We start from the raw sequence: 25029 nt of genomic DNA, 5'->3' as shown, positions 1-25029 counted from the left end.
TAGACAACAACATAGATAAAATTTGACATTATGTCAAATGAAATAAGCAGATACAAAAGACAAATACTGTATAATTCCACTTTATGAGCTATACATAGAACATTCTAATTGATAGAGACATTAGAATGGTGGTTGCCAGGTCCGGGGGATAACAGAGAATGAGGGGTTAGTTTATGGGCATAGAGTTTTTGTTTGGGATGATGAAAGGTTCTGGAGCTAGATCATGATAATGTTTGTATAACAGTATGAATATGAATGCATCTGAATTGCACAGCCACTGAATTGTACACTTAAAAATTGTTTAAATGGTGATACCTGGGTGGCTTGGTCACTTGAGCATCCAACTTCAGCTCGGGTCATGATCTCACAGTTTGTGAGTTCGAGTCCCGCGTTGGGCTTGCTGCTGTTGGCTCAGAGGCCACTTTGGATCCTCTGTATCCCTCTCTTTCTGCTCCTCCCTGCTCATGTGCATTCTTGCATATTCTCTCTCTCTCTCTCTCTCTCTCTCTCTCTCAAAAATGAGTAAACATTTTAAAAAATGTTTCAATGGTAATTTTTATGTTCTGTATATTCTGTATTTATTACATTAATTTGTTTTAATTTCATTTCTTTATTCTTGGATTACATTAAATTGTCCTGGTAGTCTAAGTTAGGTCATCTATAGAGAATAGCTAGTACTGTTTTTCTGTATTTTTCCTCTAGCAAATAGAGTATAAGGACATGTTAATATGATTTCAGGGTACCTGGGTGGCTCAGTTGGTTGAGTGTCCAACTTTGGCTCAGGTCATGATCTCACAGTTTGTTAGTTCAAGCCCCATGTCAGGCTCTGTGCTGAGAGCTTGCTCAGAGCCTGGAGCCTGCTCCAGATTCTGTCTCCCTTTCTCTCTGTCCCTGCCCCTGCCCCACTCACAATCTGTCTCTGTCTCTCAAAAATAAACATTTTTTTAAAATTAAAAAAAAATGTTAGTAAGATTTCCAGTCACATAATCAGGTGGATGAGCATTATTAGCACCGTATGCAATAGTCCTCTCCCAAACATCAATAATACCCACATCGAAATCCACAAAAATATCCTTCACAATAAGATTTTTAATACAACCATGGAAATCACTAATCATCTCTGGTATTTTCAGTTTTAAGATCAACTTGGTCTCTGGGCTTTGTGAGAGTAGACATTCAATGGCCTTTTGAACATTAATGGCCTTCTGAATGAAAATTTTGACAGGAGAAGGTCTGAGGTGCTGGCCAGGGGTAATGACAATGGCTGTGTCATTGTCTCTGACTGCTCGATCAATTTTCCTTGGGATATAGTTTTCATTACCAAACAGATGTTTGGTAATACATGGAGGACCATGCTTTTTCCACTGAATCAAAATATGTCTTGTGGCATCCAGAAGTATACGTGTTTTAAAGACCCCAATTCCATGATGATCAAAATATTTTAAGTCTGATGGAAAACAAGTCAATAATTCTTTGTAACTAAATGAAATTAATTATATAATTTTTAAATGTACACATTTGTAAAATTCTGACCAAGATAATTTCTAATGATAATAGTATTACTGCTAAGGGGAAGAAAACAACTTTACCAGATGCATTAAAATCTTAACAAAATGGGTGTAGAAAGAGGAAGAAAAACGTTAGTATTTATGAATGAAAAAATAAAATTTGACTTTTAGTTAAAAACCCAAATCCAAATGTTTGGCAAATTAAAAAAACAAACATTATTTTATAAGAAACTCATAAATCAACTAATTTCAAAATAAAAATACATACTTTTCACCACTTTTTGTAAATAGTAAACCCATTGATGCAGTGTTGAATCTTCAATGAGGAAATTAAGTTTTCTCTTCAAGCAGTCATTTTTAATTTGTGTTTAACTTGCTCTATTTACAAAATGCTGTAATCCACCTTCTTTTCACAGTATGACCACTGGGGAAAGGAGTCTTCGTTTCAGTCTGACTTTTTCCTATGTTCTCACTCTCTGGCAATAAAAATACGTGCAGTAAACAATTTTTATTACCACAAATTATTTTTGAAACAAATTCCTCATTTTCTCCCTTCTTTTTCTCTTTTCTCTCCACCCTTCTCTATTTATTCTCTCCTCTCTTCAACAAATATTTTTTTAACAAGATCGTGTTAAAGGATGAATTAAAAGTCTCACTTTTGAATAATCTCACTAATGAATGGTTTGTCCTGGAGTAGGGATAATTTTTCTTGTGCATTTGCAATGTTTTCCTCAGGCTTTACCTAGTCCCCCAAGCTACTCAACAGCTAGCCAAATGAGGAGGAAATAAGTGGCCATGAAATAGCAGGCCTCAGTAACTCAGCTAAACATTGTACCAATAACATTGACCTTGGTAACTTGTGAAATTTCCCCTCAAACTCTTCTTCTCCATGGAGAAACCTTGAATGTGTTTATGAAATGATGTCACACACATTGTTTATTTTGTGTGCACCAGAATCCGGTTCTCGGGTTAAAATTTCAGTGTTGGGCCCAGGCTGAACATCTTATCAGTGCAGTCTGATAAATGTAGAAAAAGGGAGGGCTGATAGCTCCTTATTCTGAACACTTCACTATAAAAGTAGTCTCAGCTGTATTCATTGACTCACATCATGCTTTCACCCAGGTAAGACTTGGGCCTTTTAAACAAATATCCTTGAAGTATAGTTGATATAAAATGTTATATTAGTTTCAAGTGTACAACATAGTGATTCCACAATTCTGTGCATTACTTAGTGCTCACTACAATAACTATAGTCATCATCTGTCACCATACAACATTGTTACAGTATTATTGATTATATTGCCTGTGATGTACTTTTCATCCCCATGACTTAGTTACTTTATAACTGGAAGTTTGTACCTCTGAATACCCTTCACCTATTTGATCCATCTCCCCAGTTTTATATACCTCTGGCAGTAAACACTTTGTTCTCAGAGTCTGTTCCTGGTTTTCTGGGTTTTTATTTTTATTTTTTATTTTTAGATTCCACACAAAGGAGAAATCCTATGGTCTTTGTCTTTCTGACTTATCTCATTTAACACAATACCCTCTAGGTCCATCCATTTTGTTGCAAATGGCAAGATCCCACTCTTTATAAGGCCTAGTATGCTCCATTGTGTTTATATATACTGCATCTCTGTTGCCATTCATCTGTTGATGGACACCTAGGTTGCTTTCCTATCTTGGCTATTATAAATACTGCAATAAACACAGCAGTGCATATATCTTTTTCAGTTAGTGTTTTCGGTTTCTCTGCATAAATAATCAGTAATTAAATTACTGGATTGCATAGTATTTCTATTTTTAATTTTTTGATGAACCTACATACTTCTTTTCCACAGTGGCCGCACCAATTTACATTCCCACAAACAGTGTACAAGTGTTCCCTTTCATCTACAGCCTCATCAAAGTTTGTTATTTCTTGTCTTTCTGATTCTAGCCATTTTGACAGGTGTAAGGTAACATCTCCTTGTGGTTTTGATTTGCATTTCCCTGAGGATTTGTGATATGGAGGATATTTTCATGTGTCTGCTATCTGTCTTCTTAAAAAAATGTCTATTCCGGTCCTCTGCTCATTTTTTTTAATGGGGTTGTTTGTTTTGGTGTTGAGTTGTAAAAGATAGTAGTATATTTTAGATCTTAACCCCTTATCAGATAAATCATTTGCAAATATTCACTGTAATTCAGTAGGTTGCTTTTTAATTTTGTTGACAGTTTCCTACAGTGTGTGAAGCTTTTTTGTTGGGTTTTGTTTAATTTATTTAAATTCAAGTTAGTTAACATCCAGCGTAGTATTGGTTTCAGGAGTCAAACCCAGTGATTCATCACTTACACATATAACACCCAGTGCTCATCCCAGCAAGTGCCCTCCTTGATGCTCCTCACTGATTTAGCCCATCTCTCCATCCACTTGCCCTCCAGCAATCCTCAGTTCTCTGTATTTAAGAAATTCTTCTGGTTTCCCTCCCCTTCTGTTTCTATCTTATTTTCCTTCCTATCTCCTATGTTCAGATGAACATGTTTTGTTGCTTAAGTTCCACATGTGAGTGAAATCATATATTTGTCTTTCTCAGACTTACTTTGCTTAGCATAATACACTCTAGTTCCGTCCATGTTGTTGGAAATGGCAAGATTTCATTCTTGTTGATCACTGAGTAGTATCCCATTGTGTGTGTGTGCGTGTGCACATACCACATCTTTTAAAAAAATTATAAATGTTTATTTGTGAAAGAGAGTGAGAGAGACAGAGTGCAAGTGGGTGGGGGGCTGAGAGGGAGACACCAAATCTGAGGCAGGCTCCAGGCTCTGAGTTGTCAGCACAGAGCCCAGTGCGGGGCTCAAACTCATGGTCTGCAAGATCATGACCTGAGCCGAAGTCTAACACCTAACTGTGAGCCACCCAAGTGCCCCTATCTTTATCCATTTATCAGTTGATGGATATTTGGGCTCTTTCCATAATTTAGCTCTTGTTGATAGCACTATTATAAACATTGGGGTGCATATCCCTTTTTGAATCAGTGTTTTTATATCCTTTGGATAAATACCTAGTAGTGCAATAGCTGGGTTGTAGCATAGTTTTATTTATAATTTTTTGAGGAAACTCCACACTGTCTAGCAGAGTGGCTGCACCAGTTTGCATTCCCACCGACAAGGTAAATGTGTTCCCCTTTCTCCACATCCTCGCAAACATCTGTTGTTTTCTGAGTTGTTCATTCTAGCCATTCTGGCAAGTGTGAGGTGATATCTCATTATGGTTTTGATTTGTAGTTCCTTGATGATGAGTGATTTTGAGCATTTTTTAAATGTGTGTTAGCCATCTGGATGTCTTCTTTGGAAAAGTGTTTCTTCTGCCGATTTCTTATCTGGATTATTTGTTTTTTGGGTGTTGAGTTTGATAAGTTCTTTATAGATTTTGGATACTAACCCTTTATCCAATATGTCATTTTCAAATATCTTACCCCTTTCCATTGGTTGCCTTGAGTTTTGCTGATTGTTTCCTTCACCAGGCAGAAGCTTTTTATCTTGATGAGGTCATAGTAGTTCATTTTTGCTTTTGTTTTCCTTGCATCCAGAGATCTGTCTAGTAAGAAGTTGCTATAGCTGAGATCAAAGAGGTTGCTGCCTGCTTTCTCCCCTAGGATTTTTATGGCTTCCTGTCTTATGTTTAGGTCTTTCATCCATTTTAAGTTTATTTTTGTGTATGGTGAAATAAAGTGTCCAGGTTCATTTTTCTGCATATCACTGTCCATTTTTCCCAGCACCACTTGCTGAAGAGACTGTCTTTTTTCCAATGGATATTCTTTCCTGCTTTGTCAAAGATTACTTGGCCACACGTTTGTGGGTCCATTTCTGGGTTTTCTATTCTATTCCATTGATCTGACTTTCTGTTTTTGTGCTAATACCATACTGTCTTGATGATTACAGCTCTGTAATATACCTTGAAGTCTGGGATTCTGGTGCCTCCAGCTTTGGTTTTCTTTTTCAACATCATTTTGGCTACTTGGGGTATTTTCTGGTTGCATACTAATTTTAGAATTTTTATTCTAGCTCTGTGAAGAATACTGGTGTTATTTGATAGGGATTGCATTGAATGTGTAGATTGCTTTGGGTAGTATCAACACTTTGATGGTATTCTTCCAATCCATGAGCATGGAATGTTTCTCTATTTCTTTGCATCTTTTTACATTTCTTGAATAAGCTTTACACAGTTTTCAACATACAGATCTTTCACATTTTTAGCTAGGCTTATTCCTAAGTATCATAGGGTTTTTGGTGCAATTATAAATGTGATTGATTCCTTGATTTCTCTTTCTGCTGCTTCATTATTGGTGTATAGAAATGCAACTGATTTCTGTATGTTGATTTTATATCCTGCAACTTTCCTGATTTTTGGTGGAGTCTTTTGGGTTTTCCACATAAAGTATCATGTTTTGTGCAATGAGTGAAAAATTGATCTCTTGTTTGCTGATTTGGATGCCTTCTATTTCATCGTTGTCTGATTGCTGAGGCTAGGACTTCCAGGACTATGTTCAACAACTGGTGAGAGTGGACCTCCCTGTTGTCTTCCTGACTTAGGGGGAAAGCTCTCATTTTTCCCCATTGAGGATGGTATTAACTGTCTTTCATATATGGACTTTACAATGTTGAAGTATGTTCCTTCTATCCTTACTTTCTTGAGGGTTTTATGAAGAAAGGCTACTCTATTTTGTCAAATGCTTTTTCTGTACCTATTGAGAGGATCATATGGTTCTTATCCTTTGTCTTATTAATGTGGTGTATTCACGTTGATTGATTTATTTTTGGTGTAGTCCCAATAATTAATTTTTGCTTTTGTTTACCTTCCCTGAGGAGAACTATCTAAAAATGTTAAGGTTGGTGTCAGAGATTACTGCCTGTTTTCTTCTAGGAGTCTTATAGTTTCAGGTCTCACATTTAGGTCTCTAGTCCAATTTGAGTTTATTTTTGTGAATGATTGTGAGAAAGTGGTCCACTTGTATCATTTTTTATGTAGCTGTCCAGTTTTCCCTGTACCATTTATTGCAGATACTGTCTTTTCCCTATTATGTATTCTTACCTCCTTTGTCATAGATTAATTATGTAAGTATGGGTGTATTTCTGGGCTCTTTATCATGTTCTATTGATGTGTCTTCTTTTGTGCCAGTAGCATACTGTTGTAATTCCTATAGCTTTTTAGTACATCTTGAAATCTAGGATTGTGATACCTGCACCTTTGGTCTTTTCCCAAGATTGCTTTGGCTCTTCAGGGTCTTTTGTGCTCCATACAAACTTTAGGATTATTCTAGTTCTGTAAAACAAACTCACTCACTCACTCACTCACTTATAGTCACTCACTATTTTGATAGGGATTGGATTGAATCTGTAGATTTGGGGTAATGAGCACATTTTAATCATACTCCTTGAATCCATAAGTAAAAGTATGGAATATCTTTTTATATATTTGTGAAATATTCAGTTTCTTTCATCAATATCTAATATTTTTCTGAGTCTACTTATTTCATCTCCTTGGTTAAGTTTATTCCTAGGTATTCTTTTTGGTAAAATTGTAAATGGAATTGTTTTCTTAATTTCTCGGACACATCATTTTTAGTGTATAGAAATGCAACCTATTTCTGTAAATTTTATATCCTGCAACTTTACTAAATTCATTTATTATTTCTAGTAGTTTCTTGGAGTCTATAGGGTTTACCATAAACTGAATCACATCTGCAAATAGAGTTTTACTTCTTTGTTACCATTTTGGATGTCTTTTAATTCTTTTTCATGTGTGATTACATTGTCTAGGACTTCAGTACTATGTTAACTAAATGTGATGAGAGTGGACATCTTTGTCTTATTCCTGATCTTAGAGGAAAAGCTAAGCTTCACTGCTGAGTATGATGTCAGCTGTGGGTTTGTCCCATATAGCTTTTTTATGTTGAGGTAAGTACCCTCTAAACCCACCTTGAGAATTTTTATTATAAATATATGTTGAATTTTGTCAAGTGTTTTTTCCTATTCAGATGATCACATGGTTTTAATCCTTCCTCTTCTGAATGTGAGATACATAATATTGATTTGATTTGCAAATATTTAGAAATTCTTGCATCCCTGGAATGAATCCCACTTGATTATAGCAAATAATCCTTTTTTTTCATGAAGTATAGTTGACACAATGTTACATGAAGTTCACATGCATAGCAACACAGTGATTCAACAACTCTGTATGTTCAGCTATGTGTACTACAAGTATAGCCACCATCGTTCACCATGCAACACAATTAAAATACCATTGACTATATATTCCCTGTGCTGTGCCTTTAATCCCGAGATTTATTTATTGCTTAACTGGAAGCCTGTACCTCCCATTCCCCTCACCCTTTGTGGCCATCCCCTCACCTCCAGAAACCATCAGTTCTCTATGGGTCTGTTTATGCTTTATTTCTTCATTTATTTTGTTTCTTGGATTACACATATAAGATGGATCACATGATGCTTGTCTTTGTGTCTGACTTATTTTGTAGTGTAATGCTCTAGGTGTATCCATGTTACAAATAGCAAGATCGCATTCTTTTTTCATGCCTGACTAGTATCCCACTGTATTTATATACCACAACATCTTTATCCATTCATCTATCATTGGACGCTTGGGTTGCCTCCATAACTTGGCTATTGTAAATACTGCAAAAAACATACAGGTACATATATCTTTTCATATTAGTGTTTTTTATTGTTTGGGGGTAAACACCCATTAGTGGATTACTGAATCATATGGTAATCCTATTCTTAATTTTTTGAGGAACATCTAAACTATTTTCCACAGTAAACATCTATTTACATTCCCACCAACAGTACGGAAGGGTTTCTCTTCTTTCTACATCCTCATCAACACTTGTTGTTTCTTGTCTTTTTTTATTTGAGCCATTCTGACAGGTATAAGGTGATATTTAATTGTGTTGATTTTCATTTGCCTGATAATCACTGATTTTGGGCATCTTTCCATGTGTCTGTTGGCCATCTGTATATCTATTTGGAAAAATGTCTATTCAGGTCCTCTGCCCATTTTTTAATCAGATTATTTGTTTTGGTGTTGAGTTGTACGAGTTCCCTATATATTCTGGATATTAACCTCTAATAAGATCTATCATTTGTAAATACCTTCTCCCGTTAAGTAGGTTGTGTTTTCATTTTGTTGTTTTTCTTTCCTGTGCAAAAGCTTTTTACTTTGTGTACCCTCAATAGTTGATTTGTTTAGAAAACTGTTGCTGAGGCTGTGTCAAAGCGATTACTGCCTGTTTTCCTGCAGGAGTTCTAGGGTTTTAGGTCTCAAAATTGTGTTGTTAATCCATTTTAGTTCATTTTTGTGTGTGGTATAGAAAGTGGCCCAATTTAATAATACCATAGCTGAAAGAAATCAAGAAAACAATCCCATTTAAAATTGCAACAAAAAATAAAATACCTAGAAATAAACTTAACCAAGGAGGTGAAAGACCAGTACTCTGAAACCTGTAAAACATTGATTAAAGAATTGAAGAGGACACAAGTAAGTGGAAAAGTATTCCATGCTCATAATCAGAATAATTAATACTGTTCACATGTCCATATTACCACAAATAATTTACAGATTTAATGCAATCCTTATCAGAGTTACAATAGGACTTTTCACAGAACTAGAACAAATAATTCTAAAATTGGTTTGGAGCATAGAAGATGCTGAATAGCCAAAGCAATCTTGAGAAAGGAGACCAAAACTTCAGGTATCACAATCTCAGATGTAAAAATATACTAGAAAGCTATAGTATTCAAAACTGTATGCTACTGGCACAAAATAGATATGTGGATTGGTATCACAGGAGACAGATCACAGAAATAAACCCAAACTTGTATTGTCAGTTAATTTATGACAGGAAGCAAGATTATACAATGGGGAAAAGACAGTCTTTTTGATAAATGGCATTGGGAAAACCAGACAGCTACACACAAAAGAGTAATTTAAAAAAATGTATCATTGCATCTCTGGAGGCAAGGGAAAGAAAAGCAAAAATGAACTACTGGAACCTCATCAAAATAAAAAGCTTCTGCACAGCAAAGGAAACAATCAGCAAAACTAAAAGGCAACTGACAGAATGGGAGAAGATATTTGCAAACGACATATCTGATAAAGGGTTGGTACCCAAAATCTATAAAGAACTGATCAAACTCAACACCCCAAAAACAAATCATCCAATGAAGAAATGGACAAAAGACACGAATAGACACTTCTCCAAAGAAGACATCAAGATGGCCAACCAACACATGAAAACATGCTCCACATCAGTCATCATCAGAGAAATAGAAATCAAAACCACAATCAGATACCACGTTACACCTGTCAGAATGGCTAACATTGACAACTCAGGCAACAACAGATGTTGGTGAGGATGTGGAGAAAGAGGATCTCTTTTGCATTGTTGGTGGGAATGCAAGCTGGTGTAGCCACTCTGGAAAACAGTATGGAGGTTCCTCAAAAAACTAAACATAGAACTACCCTACAATCCACCAATTGCACTGCTAGGCATTTATCCACAGGATACAGGTGTGCTGTTTCAGAAGGACACATGCACCCCCATGTTTATAGCAGCACTATCCACAATAGCCAAAGTATGGAAAGAGCCCAAATGTCCATCGATGGATGAATGGATAAAGAAGATGTGGTGTGTGTGTGTGTGTGTGTGTGTGTGTGTATACACACACACACACACACACACACACACACACATACATACATACAATGGAGTATTACTTGGCAATCAGAATGAAATCTTGCCATTTGCAACTACATGGATAGAACTGTAAGGTATTATGCTTAGTGAAATTAGAGAAAGACAAAAATCATATGACCTCACTCATCTGAGGACTTTAAGAGACAAAACAGATGAACATAAGGGAACGGAAACAAAAATAACAAAAACAGGAAGGGGAACAAAACAGAGGAGACTCATAAATATGGAGAACAAATTGAGGGTTACTGGAGGGGTTGTGGGAGGGGGGGATGGGCTAAATGGGTAAGAGACATTAAGGAATCTACTCCTGAAATCATTGTTTCACTATGTGGTAACTAATTTGGATGTAAATTTTAAAAAATAAATATTTTTAAAAATGTACCATTGAATTTGGTTTGCCAATATTAAGAATTTTGCATATATATTGATCAGGGATATTGAACTTTATTTTTTTCCCCCCCTTAAGTGTCTTTATCTGGTTTTGCTAGCATGGGAATGCCAGACAGGTAGAATGAGTCTGGAAATTTTCCTTCCTCTTCTTTTTGGACTACTTTGAGGAGACTAGGTATTAACTCTTCTTTAAATGTTTGGTAGAATTCACCTGTGAAACCATTTGGTATTGGACTTTTATTGCTTAAGAGTTTTGATTACCAATTCACCCAATTTCAAGGAATTTATCCATTTTTTTTCTAGGTTGTCTAATTTGTTTATACACGACATTTTTTAAGTTGATTTATTTTCAGAGAGAGAAGGAGGGAAGGAGGGAGAGAGACAGGATGAGCAGGGGAGGAGCAGAGGAGGGGGAGAGAGAAAGAATCCCAAACAGTCCCCATGCTGTCAGCACAGAGCCCAAAGGGAGTTGATTTCACCAACTGTGAGATCATGACCTGAGCTGAAATCAAGAGTCAGAAGCTTAGCTAACTGAGCCACCCAGGTGCCCCTGTTCACATGTAATTTTTAATAGTATTCTTATAATCCTTTCTGTATTGGTGATATTGGTTGTTATTTCTCCCCTTTAATTTTTTATTCTATTTGTTTGAGTCCTCTCTCTTTTGTTCTTGATGAATCTGGCTAAAGGTTTATCATTTTTATTTATCCTTTCAAAGAATCAGCTCTTAGTTTCATTGTTTTTATCTATTGTTTTTTAGGGGGGGGGGTTGTTTTGGGCGTCTTTTTTTTTGTTTTTTTTCTTTGTTTTTTGGTTTTTGGGTTTTTTTTTTTTTTTACTTTTTTTAAGTTTCAACTTATACTCTGATCTTTATTATTTCCTTTCTTCTACAGATGTTGGATATTCTTCCTTTCTTTAGTTCCTTGAGGTATAAGATTGGATTATTTTATTTTATTTTTAAACTTTAGTTAACATACAGTGCAGTACTGGTTCTGGAATAGAATGCAGTGGTTTATCACTCACATACAATACCCAGTGCTCCTCACGACAAGTGCTCTCCCTAATATCCATCACCCATCTAGCTCTTCTCCCACCCACCTCCTTTTTAAGATTTTTGTTTTATGCAGTATACCTGTATTGCTGTAAATTTTCCTCATTGAACTGATTTGGTTGTGTCCCAAAGATTTTGGACCATTGTTTCTATTTTCATTTGTCTGCAGGTATTTTATTTCCACTTTGATGTCTTCTTTAACCTATTGGTTGTTTAGTAGTGTGTCGTTTAGCTTCTGTGTGTGTGTGTTTTTGCCAGTTTTTTTCTCGTAATTAATTTCTCATTTCATACCATTTTCATCAGAAAAAAATGCTCAATATGATTTCAATCTTAAATTTATTGAGACTTGTTTTATGGCATAATATGTGATATGTGCTATAGAATATTCCATGTGCACTTGAAAGGAATATGTATTCTGTTTTGGGATAAAAGGTCCTCTATGTATCTTTTGAGTCTATCTGGTATAATGCGTCATTCAAAGTCCCTGTTTCTTCACTGATTTTCCTGTCTGAATGATCTATCCATTGATAGAAGTATAAGGTCCCATAGTAGTATTGTGTTAATGTCAATTTCTCCATCTGTCTGTTAATAATTGCTTTATGCATTTAGGTGCTCCTACATAGGTGCTAGACATTTCTAGTTTTTATAATCCTCCTGTTAGAATAATCCTTTTATCATTATGTAATGCCCTGCTTTATCTCTGGTTACAATTTCCATTTTAAAGTCTATTTTGTCTGATATTGTTATCACAGCTTTTTTTTTTCTTTTCTTTTTTTTTTTTTTTTTTTTTTTGCTTCTGTTTGCATGGAATATCTTTCTCCAGCCCTTACACTTTCAGGCTATATATGTCTTTAAATCAAACGGGAATCTCAAGTAGGCAGCATATAGATGGGTCAAGTTTGTTTAATCACTCAGACACACTATGTCTTTTGATGAGAGCATTTAGACCACTTATATTGACAATAACTATTGATAACTATATATATTGTCATTTTGTTATGGTTTTTGTTGTTTTTGTAGTTCTGTTGATTTCTTCTTCCCTTGTCTATTCTGTTTTGATGGCTTTCTTTAGTTTTGTGCTTGGATTACTTTCTCATTATTTTTTTGTATCTCTTAATAAGTTATGATTTATAGTTACCATCGGATTCATATGTAACATCTTATATATATAGAAATCTACATTAAGTTGATGACCCCTTAAATTTAAACACATTCTGGGTCACCTGAGTGGTTCAGTTGGTTGAGCATCTGACTTTTGATTTCACCTCGGGTCATGATTTCATGGTTCGTAGGTTCAAGCTCCATGTCAAGCTCTGTACCGATAGTACAGAGCCCACTCAGGATTCTCTCTCTGTCCCTCCTCTGCTCGTTTTCTCTCTCTCTCTCTTTGTCTCTCTCAAAATAAATAAATAAATAAACATTAAAATTTTTCAAACATATTCTAAAAGAACTACATTTTTACTGCTCCCTCCATGTTTTATATATAGGTCACTTTACATCTTTTTACTTTGTATATCTTTTGAGTATTTTTTGTAGACATAATTGATTTTATTATTTTTATGTTTTAACTTCTGTACTGGCTTTATAAGTGATTATTCTACTACATTTACTAGGTTTGCTTTAACCAGTGAAATTTTTTTTCATAATTTTCTTCTAGTTAAGGTCTTTTCTTTCCATTTAAAAATTTCCCCTTAACATTTCTTGAAAGGCAAATTTAGTGATGATGAACTCCTTTCACTTTTAGTTGTCTGGAAATTTCTTTAGATCTCCTTCAATACTGATAGATGATCTTGTAGGCTATTGTTTGTTGCAGGTTTTTTGCTTTCAGCACTTTGAAGATACCATGCAACTCCTTTCTGGCCTGCAAACTTTCCACTCAAAAATCACTTCATAGCCTTATAGAGTTTCTCTGGCCTATAACTAGTATCTTTGCTCTTGCTGCTTTTAATATTCTCTATCTTTGTTTTTTGCTTTTTTTTCTTAATTTATTTTTGACAGAGGGCACGAGCATGAGTGGGGCAGGAGCAGCAAGAGAGGGGGACAGAGGATCTGAAGCAGGCTCTGCACTGACAGCAGAGAGTCCTATGTGGGGCTTGAACTCATAAACCATGAGATCGTGACCTGAGCTGAAGGTAGATGGTTAACTGACTCAGCCACCCAGGATTCTTGCTTTTAAAATTGTTATGTGTTTAAATTGGTATGGACCTCCATGGGTTCATCTAATTTGGGCTCATCTGTCCAGAACCTGGATATCTGTTCCCTTCCTCCCAGATTAGGGAAGTTTTCAGCTATTTCTTTAAGTGATCTTCCCCCTTCCCTTTTGCTCACTCTCTCTCGCTCCTCCAGAGATCTCTGTACTGTGAATGTTATTATGCTTAATGATGTCACAGGGTCCCCTAATGTATTCTCATTTTTTCTTTTTTCTTTTCAGCATGGTTGCTTTCCACTACCCTTTCTTCAATATCAATTATCCATTCTTCTGCATCCTCTAATTTTCTATTGATTCCCTCTTGTGTATTTTTTATTTCAGTTACATATTCTTCAGCTCTGACAGGTTATTTTTTATATTTTCTATCTCTTTGTTGAAGTTTTTACTGAGTTTATCAACTCTATTGTCAAGTAAAGTGAGTATTTTTATGACCATTAATTTGAACTCTTCAACAGCCATATTGCTTATCTTTGTTTCATTTACCTGTTTTTCTGTGGTTTTTTTTCTTCATTTGGATCATAGTCCTCTGTTTCTTCATTTTGTTTATCTTTGTATTTGTTTCTATATATTTGGTAGGTCAGGTATGTCTACTGGTCTTAAAAGTAGTGGCCTTGTGTAGAAGGATTCCTTTGGTGCTCTGTAGCATAATCCCCTTTGGTCACCACAGCTAGGCCCTCCATGGGTCTCCCCTATGTAGGCTACATATGCCATCTTGTTATGGCTGACCCACAATTGCTGTAAGGATGCTGGGTGGGTTAAGCTGGTGCTCAGCCCTACTTGCTGTAATTACCCTCTTTGCTTGTTGTAGGAGCCCTGGGCAGCCAAGTTTGCTCCTTGTGCTGGTAAGAGGCTCAGCCCAGACCCACTGGTGGGTAGGACCGGACCTCAGACTATCTGTTCACCATTAGCCCCTGTGACATCTGTGGGTACATCAAACGGCAGGGCTTGCTCCCTGCAAAGCCAGGTGAGAGGCCCAGCTGCAAGCACTGGAGGGTGCTGGTGTGTGGGGTTAGTTTGCCACCTCCACAGGGCAGAATGGCCTGCCCAGTAGATGTGACAGGGTGCTTTAGAGGGGTACCTGCTGGGGCAAGTGGGTTGGGTGAGGCAGGTCTACAGGGAAATGCTGGGGTGGGGCATGCAGTGCCAGCAAGGTGAATGGAGAGTATTAAAACTGGCTCCAGAGGGGCGCCTGGATGGCTCAGTTGGTTAAGCATCTGACTTCGGCTCAGGCTGTGATCTCAGGTTGTGAGTTTGAGCCCCACACCAGGCTCTTTGCTGACAGCTCAGAGCCTGGAGCCTGCTACAGGATTCTATGTCTTCCTCTCTGTCTGCCCCTCCCCTGCTTATGCACTGTCTCTCTCTCTCAAAAAAAAAACATTAAAAAGGGGCGCCTGGGTGGCGCAGTCCGTTAAGCGTCCGACTTCAGCCAGGTCACGATCTCGCGGTCCGTGAGTTCGAGCCCCGCGTCAGGCTCTGGGCTGATGGCTCGGAGCCTGGAGCCTGTTTCCGATTCTGTGTCTCCCTCTCTCTCTGCCCCTCCCCCGTTCATGCTCTGTCTCTCTCTGTCCCAAAAATAAATAAAAAACGTTGAAAAAAAAATTTAAAAAAAAAGCATTAAAAAAAATTTTTTTTTTAATAAAAAAAGAACTGGGTCCAGAAAGCATTTGGCTATCTAGGCTTGGGGAGGGTAAGAAAAATGGCACCCACAAGCACTTTCATTCTTGTAGAAAGCTCCTGCAGACACTTGCCCTCCCCCAGAACACATCCTAAAATTAGTCAATAAATCTCCTTCACATATACTCCATACACTTTTCAAATTGCTGCTCCTGTACTATGTCTCAGGCTGAGTTATTTAGTGGCTAGCTCTTGAAGGAATGGGACTCAGTTTCCTTTTGCCCACTGGCTCTCCTGGAGTTAACCCTGCTGATTTTCAAAACCAGATACTATGGGGACTGGTCTTCTCAGTGCAGGTCCCCGGGACCGGGGATGTCTGCCATGGAGTCTGATTCTCTTGTTCCTCTATACATGTTATGTCCCTCCCATTTGTGGTCAGTTATACTATACCAGGGGTTTGGTTTCCAGCTGTACCCCTCCTACCCTTTTTGATGTGGCCTTCTCTCTACAACTAGCTCTGGAAGATATGTTCTGCTGGACTTCAGATTGTTTTTGGATTAGTTGCAATATGTATAGTTGTTGCCTCATAGTGTCCATGGGATGAGGTGAGCTCAGGATTTTCCTAATCCACTGTCTTCTCTCTTTCAAGATGGAGGTCATTTACATATTTTGCCACTTAAACAATATACCTTCTTTGTCATCTCTCTACATTGTTGGGATTTGTGGTATATGTTAAGACAATTAAATTTATGTATATTGAATTATATCAGATTTATAAATGGCTCTAAAAATAACAATCTGGCATTATCATCTAAGGAACCACATAATTGTATTAAAAATTATGGTCCAGGAAATAGGGAAACCACAGAGGTGTTAAAAGGCCTCCAGTTGCTTCAAGTCTAACAACTTTTTTTGGTGTAATAGTTGGTATGAATGATGGTTGCCATGGCAGAGATAAGGGATCTGTCTTTTCCATAGACTGAGCTTTCAGTGGGTTCATGATTTATTTATATGTTCTCCACAAGGTTTAGCAAAGTACTTTGCCTACAGTAGGCCCTCCATAAACATTTACTGAATATATGAAAAATGGGCAGTGTGCAAATGCATACAGCATTGATTGTTATAACAGAAGTCATTTGCTTTTCTGAAATTCACTTAAATTCCCGTATAGCAAAACCATCGCTTTTATGAGTTAGATGGCTGTGTATTGACCACTGAATTTCCTGTGATAAAATGAAAATATCCACAGAAATTGCTAGTTCATAGAACTTTAATTAAGATGGTTTGGCTGAAACAGATATGAGAAACCACCAAAGAAATTATCTAACTCTGTAGCTTATCTGAGACATTTTCACATTACCTAATTATTGGATTTTTAAGAATAAATCTTAAGTTTAAATAAAAATAACATGTACATTTTGAGAGCAGGCAGCTGAAATTAAGAGTTGGTTAGGCATTTAGATCTGACTTAGTATTAAAATTGATTTAAATTGATATGAAAATAATTTCTAAGAATAATGAAGTCCCCCCTGTAAAACCCAAGATGATTGATACTCTTTGTCCGAGGAAATGAAAGTTTGAAATAGTTAATGTCTAAGAAATTTCTCAAAGTAAGTCATTTAAATGGATAAATTGTGAACACGGCAAGCAATAGCACAATAGACTTACTATTATGTGGTAAGACTTCAATGTAGGTAAAGTTCTTTATCATTTCAACCCCCATGTTTGATCTTCAAAAAAATGGGAAAATAAATTAGCCAGATATCTGCCCAGATATTAAAGTAAAAAATGAATCACTAGCTGAGAGAGATTGAGCCACTCTTCACTCTCTACAAATGCTTTATTTTCCTTTACTTTGATATATTTAAGATATTCTGAGAAAGTAAATGGGTTAGGATTCTGGAAAATCATTCTCCTGGTAAGGGAAGGGATCCAAAGATCCAGAAAGAGGGCCATGTGGAATTCATAAAACATATATCTTTGGTTTTATCTTCTAAATGATTTTCTACTGCAAGCCAGCCTTTGCATCTTTACCACCTGTGGTAATTCAGGCCTTCATCAACATTTTCCTATGGCAGTACTTCTCAAACTTGAGTGTACATCAGGATTATCTGGAGAGCTTATTATAACTCCGCTTACTGAACTGTATCCCCAGGGCTTCTGATTCAATAGTTCTGGGGCACTTGAAGAGATACCTACACCCCATATTCATAGCCTCATTAATTCACAGTAGCCACGCTATGGAAAGAACCTAAGTGTCCATTGATGGATGAATGAATACAGATGTAGTCTAAATATACAATGCAATATCATTCAGACTTAAAAGAGAAAAATAGCTTGCCATTTGCAATAACATGGATAAACCTGGAGGACATGCTAAGTAAAATAAGTCAGATACAGAAAGATAAATTTCACTTGTATATGAAATCTAAACAAGTCAAATTCATAGAAACAGTAGAATGGTAGTTTTCAGAGTTTGGGGGTGGGAGAAATGGGGAGATGTTGGTTAAGGGGTATACACTTTCAGTTATAAGATGACTAAGGTCTGGGGATCTAATGTACAGCATGATAACTATAGTTAATGTAGGTTTAAAACTGGCTGTGAAAGCAGATCTTAAGTGTCCTTACACAACACACACACACACACACACACACACACACACACGTGCGCGTGCACGCACACACACACACACACACACAAGCACCTGGCTGGCTCAGTCAGTAGAGCATGCATCTCTTGGTCTCAAGATTATAAGCCCCACATTGAGTGCAGAGATTACTTAAAAATACAAAATAAAACACACACAAAAATGCAAACTATGTGAGGTGATGGATATGTTATTCAACTTGATTATGGTAACTATTCTACAAGGTATATGTGTATTTCTGCTCCTTTGGTTTATCCCAACTAAAACATCCTCTGTGCTGCCTGTTTTCCCCTAGACAAAATACTTCCATGACTTTCCATCATCAACCTACAGGATAAGGACCAAGCTCCTTGACTGGCTTACAACCTTCTATGAAAGTCCATTTGTCCAGCCTCCTATTCATGCACTTTTGACCTTCACAAGATCCCCAGAGGTTATTTTCTGTACTTTGTCATCTCCTTGAGAGTAGCATTTGGGTCAGTCTTATTCATTATAATGTTTTAGTGGCCTAGCACAGTGAACTTCACCTCGAGGTATATAGGTCTTACAAATTAAGTTGGTGAGTATATCTGGTCAACTGAATTCATTCCATCAACATAGTATCCATCTTGGGAAAGGAAGGACTTCAGGGGCCAGATCCACAGAGACCTCCAGGAAGGACAAAGGAAGTATTTTCCAAAATTGAAAAAGATTGTCTGAATTTTGGAGTCAAATGAGAATAATCCTTCATCACGGGCATCATAGGGTTGCAGAGGTGAGGGGTCAGGGTATTTGGACAGTAACAGCTGTCGGGAGTGGTGGAGTCATGGGAGACAGTGTTACATATAGCCTCTTGACTTTCGCATAAAGTAGATTGGGATACAGGTTCTGACTGCATCTTGCTAGGTGTAACTTACTTTGGCCAAGCTATTTAATATATTTGGGCTGAAATTTCCACATATGTTAAATAAGCATAATAGTCACTCCAGATTATTTTTACTGAGGATCCTGTCAGACCTATCTTTGGCACAAGGTTAAAATTTGTCTCGTTGCAGAACCTGGATTTCTGAAATTTGAAATATTTATTCTCCCACATCTATTTAAGGTAAAGTTGAAGTTGTCAAGAGACAACCTTGTGAATTGGATTACCAAAGCCAAACTTTGGGACATTAAAAATAGGATTAAAAGGGGGCCCCTGGTTGGCTCAGTTGGTTAGACATCTAACTTAGGCTCAGGTCATGATCTCACGGTTAGTGAGTACGAGCCCAATGTCAGGCTCTGTGCTGACAGTGCAGAGCCTACTTGGGATTCTCTGTCTCCCTGTCTCTCTGCCCCTCCCCTGCTTGTGTGCACTTGCTCTCTCTTGCTCTCTCAAAATAAACATTTATAAATATATAAAAAAGTAGAATTAAAAACACAGTATGACGTTCATGTCAATGTGTCTTGTCTTAGTATTAAGTGTGCATGTATGTGTATGTATATATATGTATGTGTGTATATATATATACACACACACACATACATACACACACGTGTATATATACATATGCGTGCACACACATTCACACACACATGCATATTACGTTTCAGAAGGGAGTCTGTAACAGACCATGACAGAAACTGAAAGATTTCTTAACAACTGTGTTTCCTGTATGAAGTCTTCTCAGGTGGCAACCACTTGCTTATTTTCCCACCATGATTATCAAAAAAAATACTAAAATTAAAAATATTTTTTTAACTTGGAAGAAGTGAGTATTTGAGGAGGTAGCATCTGATTGGGTAGCTAGGGATGAGAGAACATGAGGGAGAAACTGTATTTACTATGTTACAAATGAAAGAAACCAATTTAGTCCTTGGACTTGTGGGAAGAAATGATGTCCTAGCACCTGACTTGGGCCTAAGAATGGGGCTTAGAGTTTTGTATTAGAATAATCTGCAAGAGTTCTTGGATATGGAATCAACTGTGAAACTGACTATTCACCTGTGAGGAAATGTATGTCTACTTCCATGCAAGAGGAGAAAAAAGACATTTTTTAATGAAGCTTGGAATCCAGAAGTAAATGTGTGTATTGGAAAGTAAAACAGGGTCAGGCAAGTTGTCATAAATATAGTCCACTTTGGAAGCATGATTGAGCCAAAAATACATGGACGTTAGCTAGACCAGGAATTTAGGATTTCCTGAGAACAAGGAGGAAAGTGTGTAGGGAGAGCTCCCCCAACACAGGCTGCGTTGAAGACCATCTCAAGAGGGAGCTGTATGTGGCCAACAGGGAAAATGGAATCAGCACAGGAAGACTCTGCCTGTAGAGTTAAAACATGGCCTTCAAAATGAAAAGGGCTCTACATCTTCATGAGTATACCTCCTTTAGGTATTAGTTAAAATAGTTTTTTGGAAAAGCCCAGCCTCTTTTGTCTGATCCATAGGATAAAGGAATTGTTCCATATCTTTATCAGGAAAACAAAAAAGTGAAGGTGACAGAGCGTGAAAGGGACATTTTGTAGAAACCTAGGGTCAGTTGTGCCCTGCCCCCTGCCCTGGTGTCGTCATAATGTTTGAAATGGATTTGAACTTAAATTTTCAGGATACTATATTATTCCACTTGCTTTTTTGAACCCACATCACAAAACAAGGCATTTCTATAGCAGCAATTACCAAACTATGGAACCAAAGTCTCTTAAAATGGTATAACTATTCCATGGTCAAATAATTTTGAACCTCTGTCTTCCATCCCCACTTGAAGGGATACATACTAAAGTTACTGAATAAGCCAGCTGAAAATAAACCTATTGAATTATTTTCCCTGATTGTATTTCACTTATTTTCCATTCAGCAGTTGAGAACCTTCCACGTGTTAGGCATCACTGGGCTAGGAGACAAAGTGGTGGCTCTTAATGGCTTCCTATCATATATAGATGACCTCTAAGCTCTGCCTACCCATCTGACCTCCTTGCTCCATCATCCGTTGCACTCGAGCCTCAGTGGTTCCCCTCACCATTTCTGAAACATTCCAGCATGTTCTCACCTCAGTTCATATACTCTCTCTTGGGAATGGTATTTCCCCCAAAATTCATCTGGCTCACTTCCTCACTTCATTCAAGGTGTTGCTCAACTCACCTGTTCTCAGGTTGGTATTCAAAACAGGTCTCACCTGCCTCTTCTAAAATAGCACTCACCATTTCATTAACAATCCTTATTCTAGTGACTTTGTTACAACTTGTTGTTTGCCGTTTTTTTACTCCACTGGAATATAGAATTCCAAATACCCAGTGTTGCAGAATGAGTCTGGAGTTCTCTCTTGTCCAGCAAGAAAGCAGATGCAAAATTAAATGTGAGAGAGGCTAATAATGTCTGGGAGGAGATAAGAGCCCCAAGTAAGGGTCCTTGCTCAGTTTTTATTAGGATCAGAAGGCTTACAAACGTGATGGGTGTGCAGAAAAAGACAATGAAACAGTAATCATGAATTCATGTGTGTGAAAGAAAGGGTCTTTCAAAGATATGCAGTGTTAGGGGGTTGGGTCAATACAAAACAAAATCCTGGTGTGAGTATCAGGTGCTGAGTGAGTCTGTTTGTCTCAACTTGCCTAGGGGATAAGACAGAGCATGCTACCCCAGGGTCAACATGGCACCTTTCTTTTGCTAATTACCTCTGCTCCAGGCAATTTCACCAGCAGTCTATTACCTAATCTTGGATGCATTCATCCTGTGGGTTCCTACTCCTATACTTCTATACTGGGGTGCCCTGTTTACCTAATCTTGGATTCTTTCATCCTAAACCTTGTTAACCCATTGGTGCAAACTCAGGGAATTCCTAAACTTATTCCCCACAACCCAGAGTTATGTCTGGAACATAGAAAATACTAACTATTTAAAAATTGAATAAATAAATGGCAAAAAAATTATGGTTATTGCTTCACAGAACTTACAATGTAGCAGAAGATATAAAAATATGTGTGAAATTTAACAGTATAATGAGTGTTATCATTGGGAAAAAAATCAGAATGTACTGAAAGAATATGCGAATAGCACTTTACCCAAAGGTGGAAGAGTACTATTTAAATCAAGACTTGTAAAATTACAGAGTTGAAGGAGCACATGGTCCATTTGTGAAATGAACATTTAGCTTGTCTGACAGAGCAAGGCAGCATAAGGGTGAGACAACAAGGTTTAGAGCTAGGCAAGTCCTTGTAAACATTACAGAGTATGGATTTTACCCTTAGAGCAATGGGGTCACATACAGGAATTTAAGCAAGGAAAAGTAAAAGTCATCCAGATTTTAGAAACCTTAGTTTGGATACAGTAGATTGAAGGAAACAAGACTGTGGACAAGGAAACCAGCTCTGGGGATGGGTGGAATAATCTAATTGAGGTACAATGATAGTTTCTCCACAGAGGCAACAGCAATGGAGTGATGACTGGGTTCAGTAACTCTGTGGGAGGTACAATGCATAGAATTTGGTGATTTATTTAATGTACAGGGTGAAGTAGACCAATGATATTATTCATCCCCCTCCTTTTTTTTTTGACATGGCATCTAATATTCTGTAGGATTGTTGTTCTATAGAATATGTTACAGAAAATACTGGTCTCTTAAAAAGTTGGTCTCTTACCAACTCTGGAAGTATTACAAACCAATGGATAACAATCGGGATATGTAAAGTGCTTCATTGGTTATACTCCTTAAAACCACAGGTATAGAGATGACCTGTATGGGGCCTGTGAGTATACCAGCAGCTGAACCGACTCCGATAGGATTATAACCAAATCAACATTTATTTGGTGTTAGGGAGCTTGATTAGGAAAAGTTTCTAGGCAGGGTTGGTCTGAACCTAAGCCTACCTCTTTGTATTGCCTATTGAATGTGAAGGCCTGTTACCTATGGAAAAGACTTGGTTCTTCCTTTCTAAGATAGCAAATATTTCCCTCGCTGGTGGTCATGTGAGTCATACCTACAGGGAATATGTGGATGCTTCATGCAGTAGAAGGCCTCTTGGTCTTGGTAGTCCAGGTCTTTACACAGTTGAGCAGTCGAGTTCAGGTTCAGACCACACAGAGCGAAGACTAGGAGGTGCCATTGTCAAACTGGCCTGTGGCGATCATTCGGTCATTGGTTCCTTGCCCTCCAGAGAGCAGACATCCCTTCACTGGGGTGGATGAGCAGGAGAGACAGAGACCCAGCCCTCCCTAAACAAAATGAAGCTGACAAGGTAGGTGCTGTTGTTGAAGTCTGTCACCTATTCTGAAGCGCCTACCTTCAGGGCTGGGGAGGACATCCTGGCCCTCAGGAAATCCCCACCATACATCTTCCTGTGTCCCAACTGGTCCCTTGCCTCCAGTAGGATATCTAGCTGCTTCCTCCTGCAATAGGTGTCTCGAGGTTGGAGGATGGTGGCTGTGCCATGTGCAGCCCTGGTGGTGGTGTTCATGTGGGTGAAACGTCTGGGTCAGATCAGCTGGTTTACTTTCTCCATGATTCCCTTTATTCTCAGCTCAGTCTGTTAGTCAAACTGCTGGATCCAGTGGTACTTCAAGATGTAAGGTCTTTATTAAGATGTTCCATTGATTCAGGGCAATAGGGCTTCTCAAACTGAACAAGAACTGAAGTATTGAGGGAAAAGGAAGGTACTATCAACAAACAATATAGTTTGCTTTCAATATAAATTATTATGGCCCGGCTTGTACACATTTCAGTTGGCGTAAACACATACCAAAAACGGATTCTAACGGTTTTCAATTTTGGAATCCTAAGAATCAATTTCCATGAAATGTGACTTCCTCTGTTACCAACAGATGATTTTTTGGAAGTCATTGGCTTAGAAATTAACTACATAAAATAAGTATATATCATTTTGTGATTGAATTTTGAAGTGTGCCCCTTTGCCGTATCCTCACTTACTTCTTTATAAAAATCACATAGCCATGTTATAGACAATACGGAAAACAGCAAACTTTCAAAAACATGATCCTGCCTACGCTTTGCTGTTTTTATGGTATTTATTTATTGTCACCTTTTCCTTTTTTCTTTCATGTATGTATTTTGTTTACTAATCACGTTAAAATTAGTACTAGTACCTTTTGCAGTAATACCATTATAAACAGTTTTTAAATTTGTTAATATTTATTTATTTTTGAGAGAGGGAGAGACAGCATGAGTGAGGAGGGGCAGAGAGAGTGAGGGAGACACATAATCAGAAGCAGGCTTCAGGTTCTGAGCTGTCAGCACAGAGCCTGACCTGGGATTCGAACCCATGAACTATGACATCATGACCTGAGCCGAAGTCAGATGCTTAAGGAACTGAACCACACAGGCACCCCAGTATAAACATTTTAATACAGTTAATCAGTTTTCGTGATCATTTATAATCACATAATAGTCTACAGGAGGATGTGAAATGGCTTGTGGAGCCAATGATATTGGACAACGGGAGTATAGCTATTTTACATGACTTTTAATGATCAATACCTAGGGGTGGAAGTACCAGATTATATATTATTGAATTAAATAATCAGCCAAAGCACGTATGCGTTTTTATTCTTCTTGACTGTCAAACATACTCTCGAGGTAAGAGTTTACAGTGCCACCAGCAGTATGGAAGACTGTTACAATACACAGGTGTCTCATTGGTCTTCGTAGCAAACTGTGATGAGGAAAATAACTTTTGAGGAAAACAACTTTGTTCTTCTGAGTTGCTATTCAGACATTTTACAGTATAACCCTGCTCTATACGAGTCTGGACTTTTAGATAAGGACTTGAGTTTGGGGTGCCTGCCCCAGGTTCACCTTTTACTTTTCCTGGACACCTTTTAAAATAACCACTTAGAGGGGCGGCTGGGCGGCTCAGTCGTTTAAGCATCCAACTCTTGATTTCACCTCA

The 25029-nt window shown here is 37.6% G+C and overlaps 1 protein-coding gene across 1 annotated transcript; it reads right to left on the bottom strand.

The window, feature by feature from the left end:
• Positions 1 to 950: 950 nt before the first annotated feature.
• LOC102953352 (NXPE family member 2) lies at positions 951 to 23649 on the bottom strand. Its single transcript, XM_007075601.2, is given in 9 exon segments — positions 951 to 1447; positions 1777 to 1870; positions 1872 to 1984; positions 17198 to 17259; positions 23031 to 23105; positions 23107 to 23218; positions 23221 to 23261; positions 23263 to 23328; positions 23330 to 23649. Coding segments are annotated over 9 exon segments (1311 nt in total). The 5' UTR covers positions 23581 to 23649.
• Positions 23650 to 25029: the final 1380 nt, after the last annotated feature.

The sequence above is a fragment of the Panthera tigris genome, chromosome D1 (genome assembly GCF_018350195.1).
Source record: "Panthera tigris isolate Pti1 chromosome D1, P.tigris_Pti1_mat1.1, whole genome shotgun sequence".
NCBI classification, from domain to species: Eukaryota; Metazoa; Chordata; class Mammalia; order Carnivora; family Felidae; genus Panthera; species Panthera tigris.
This window is presented reverse-complemented; position numbering and strand designations above follow the sequence as displayed.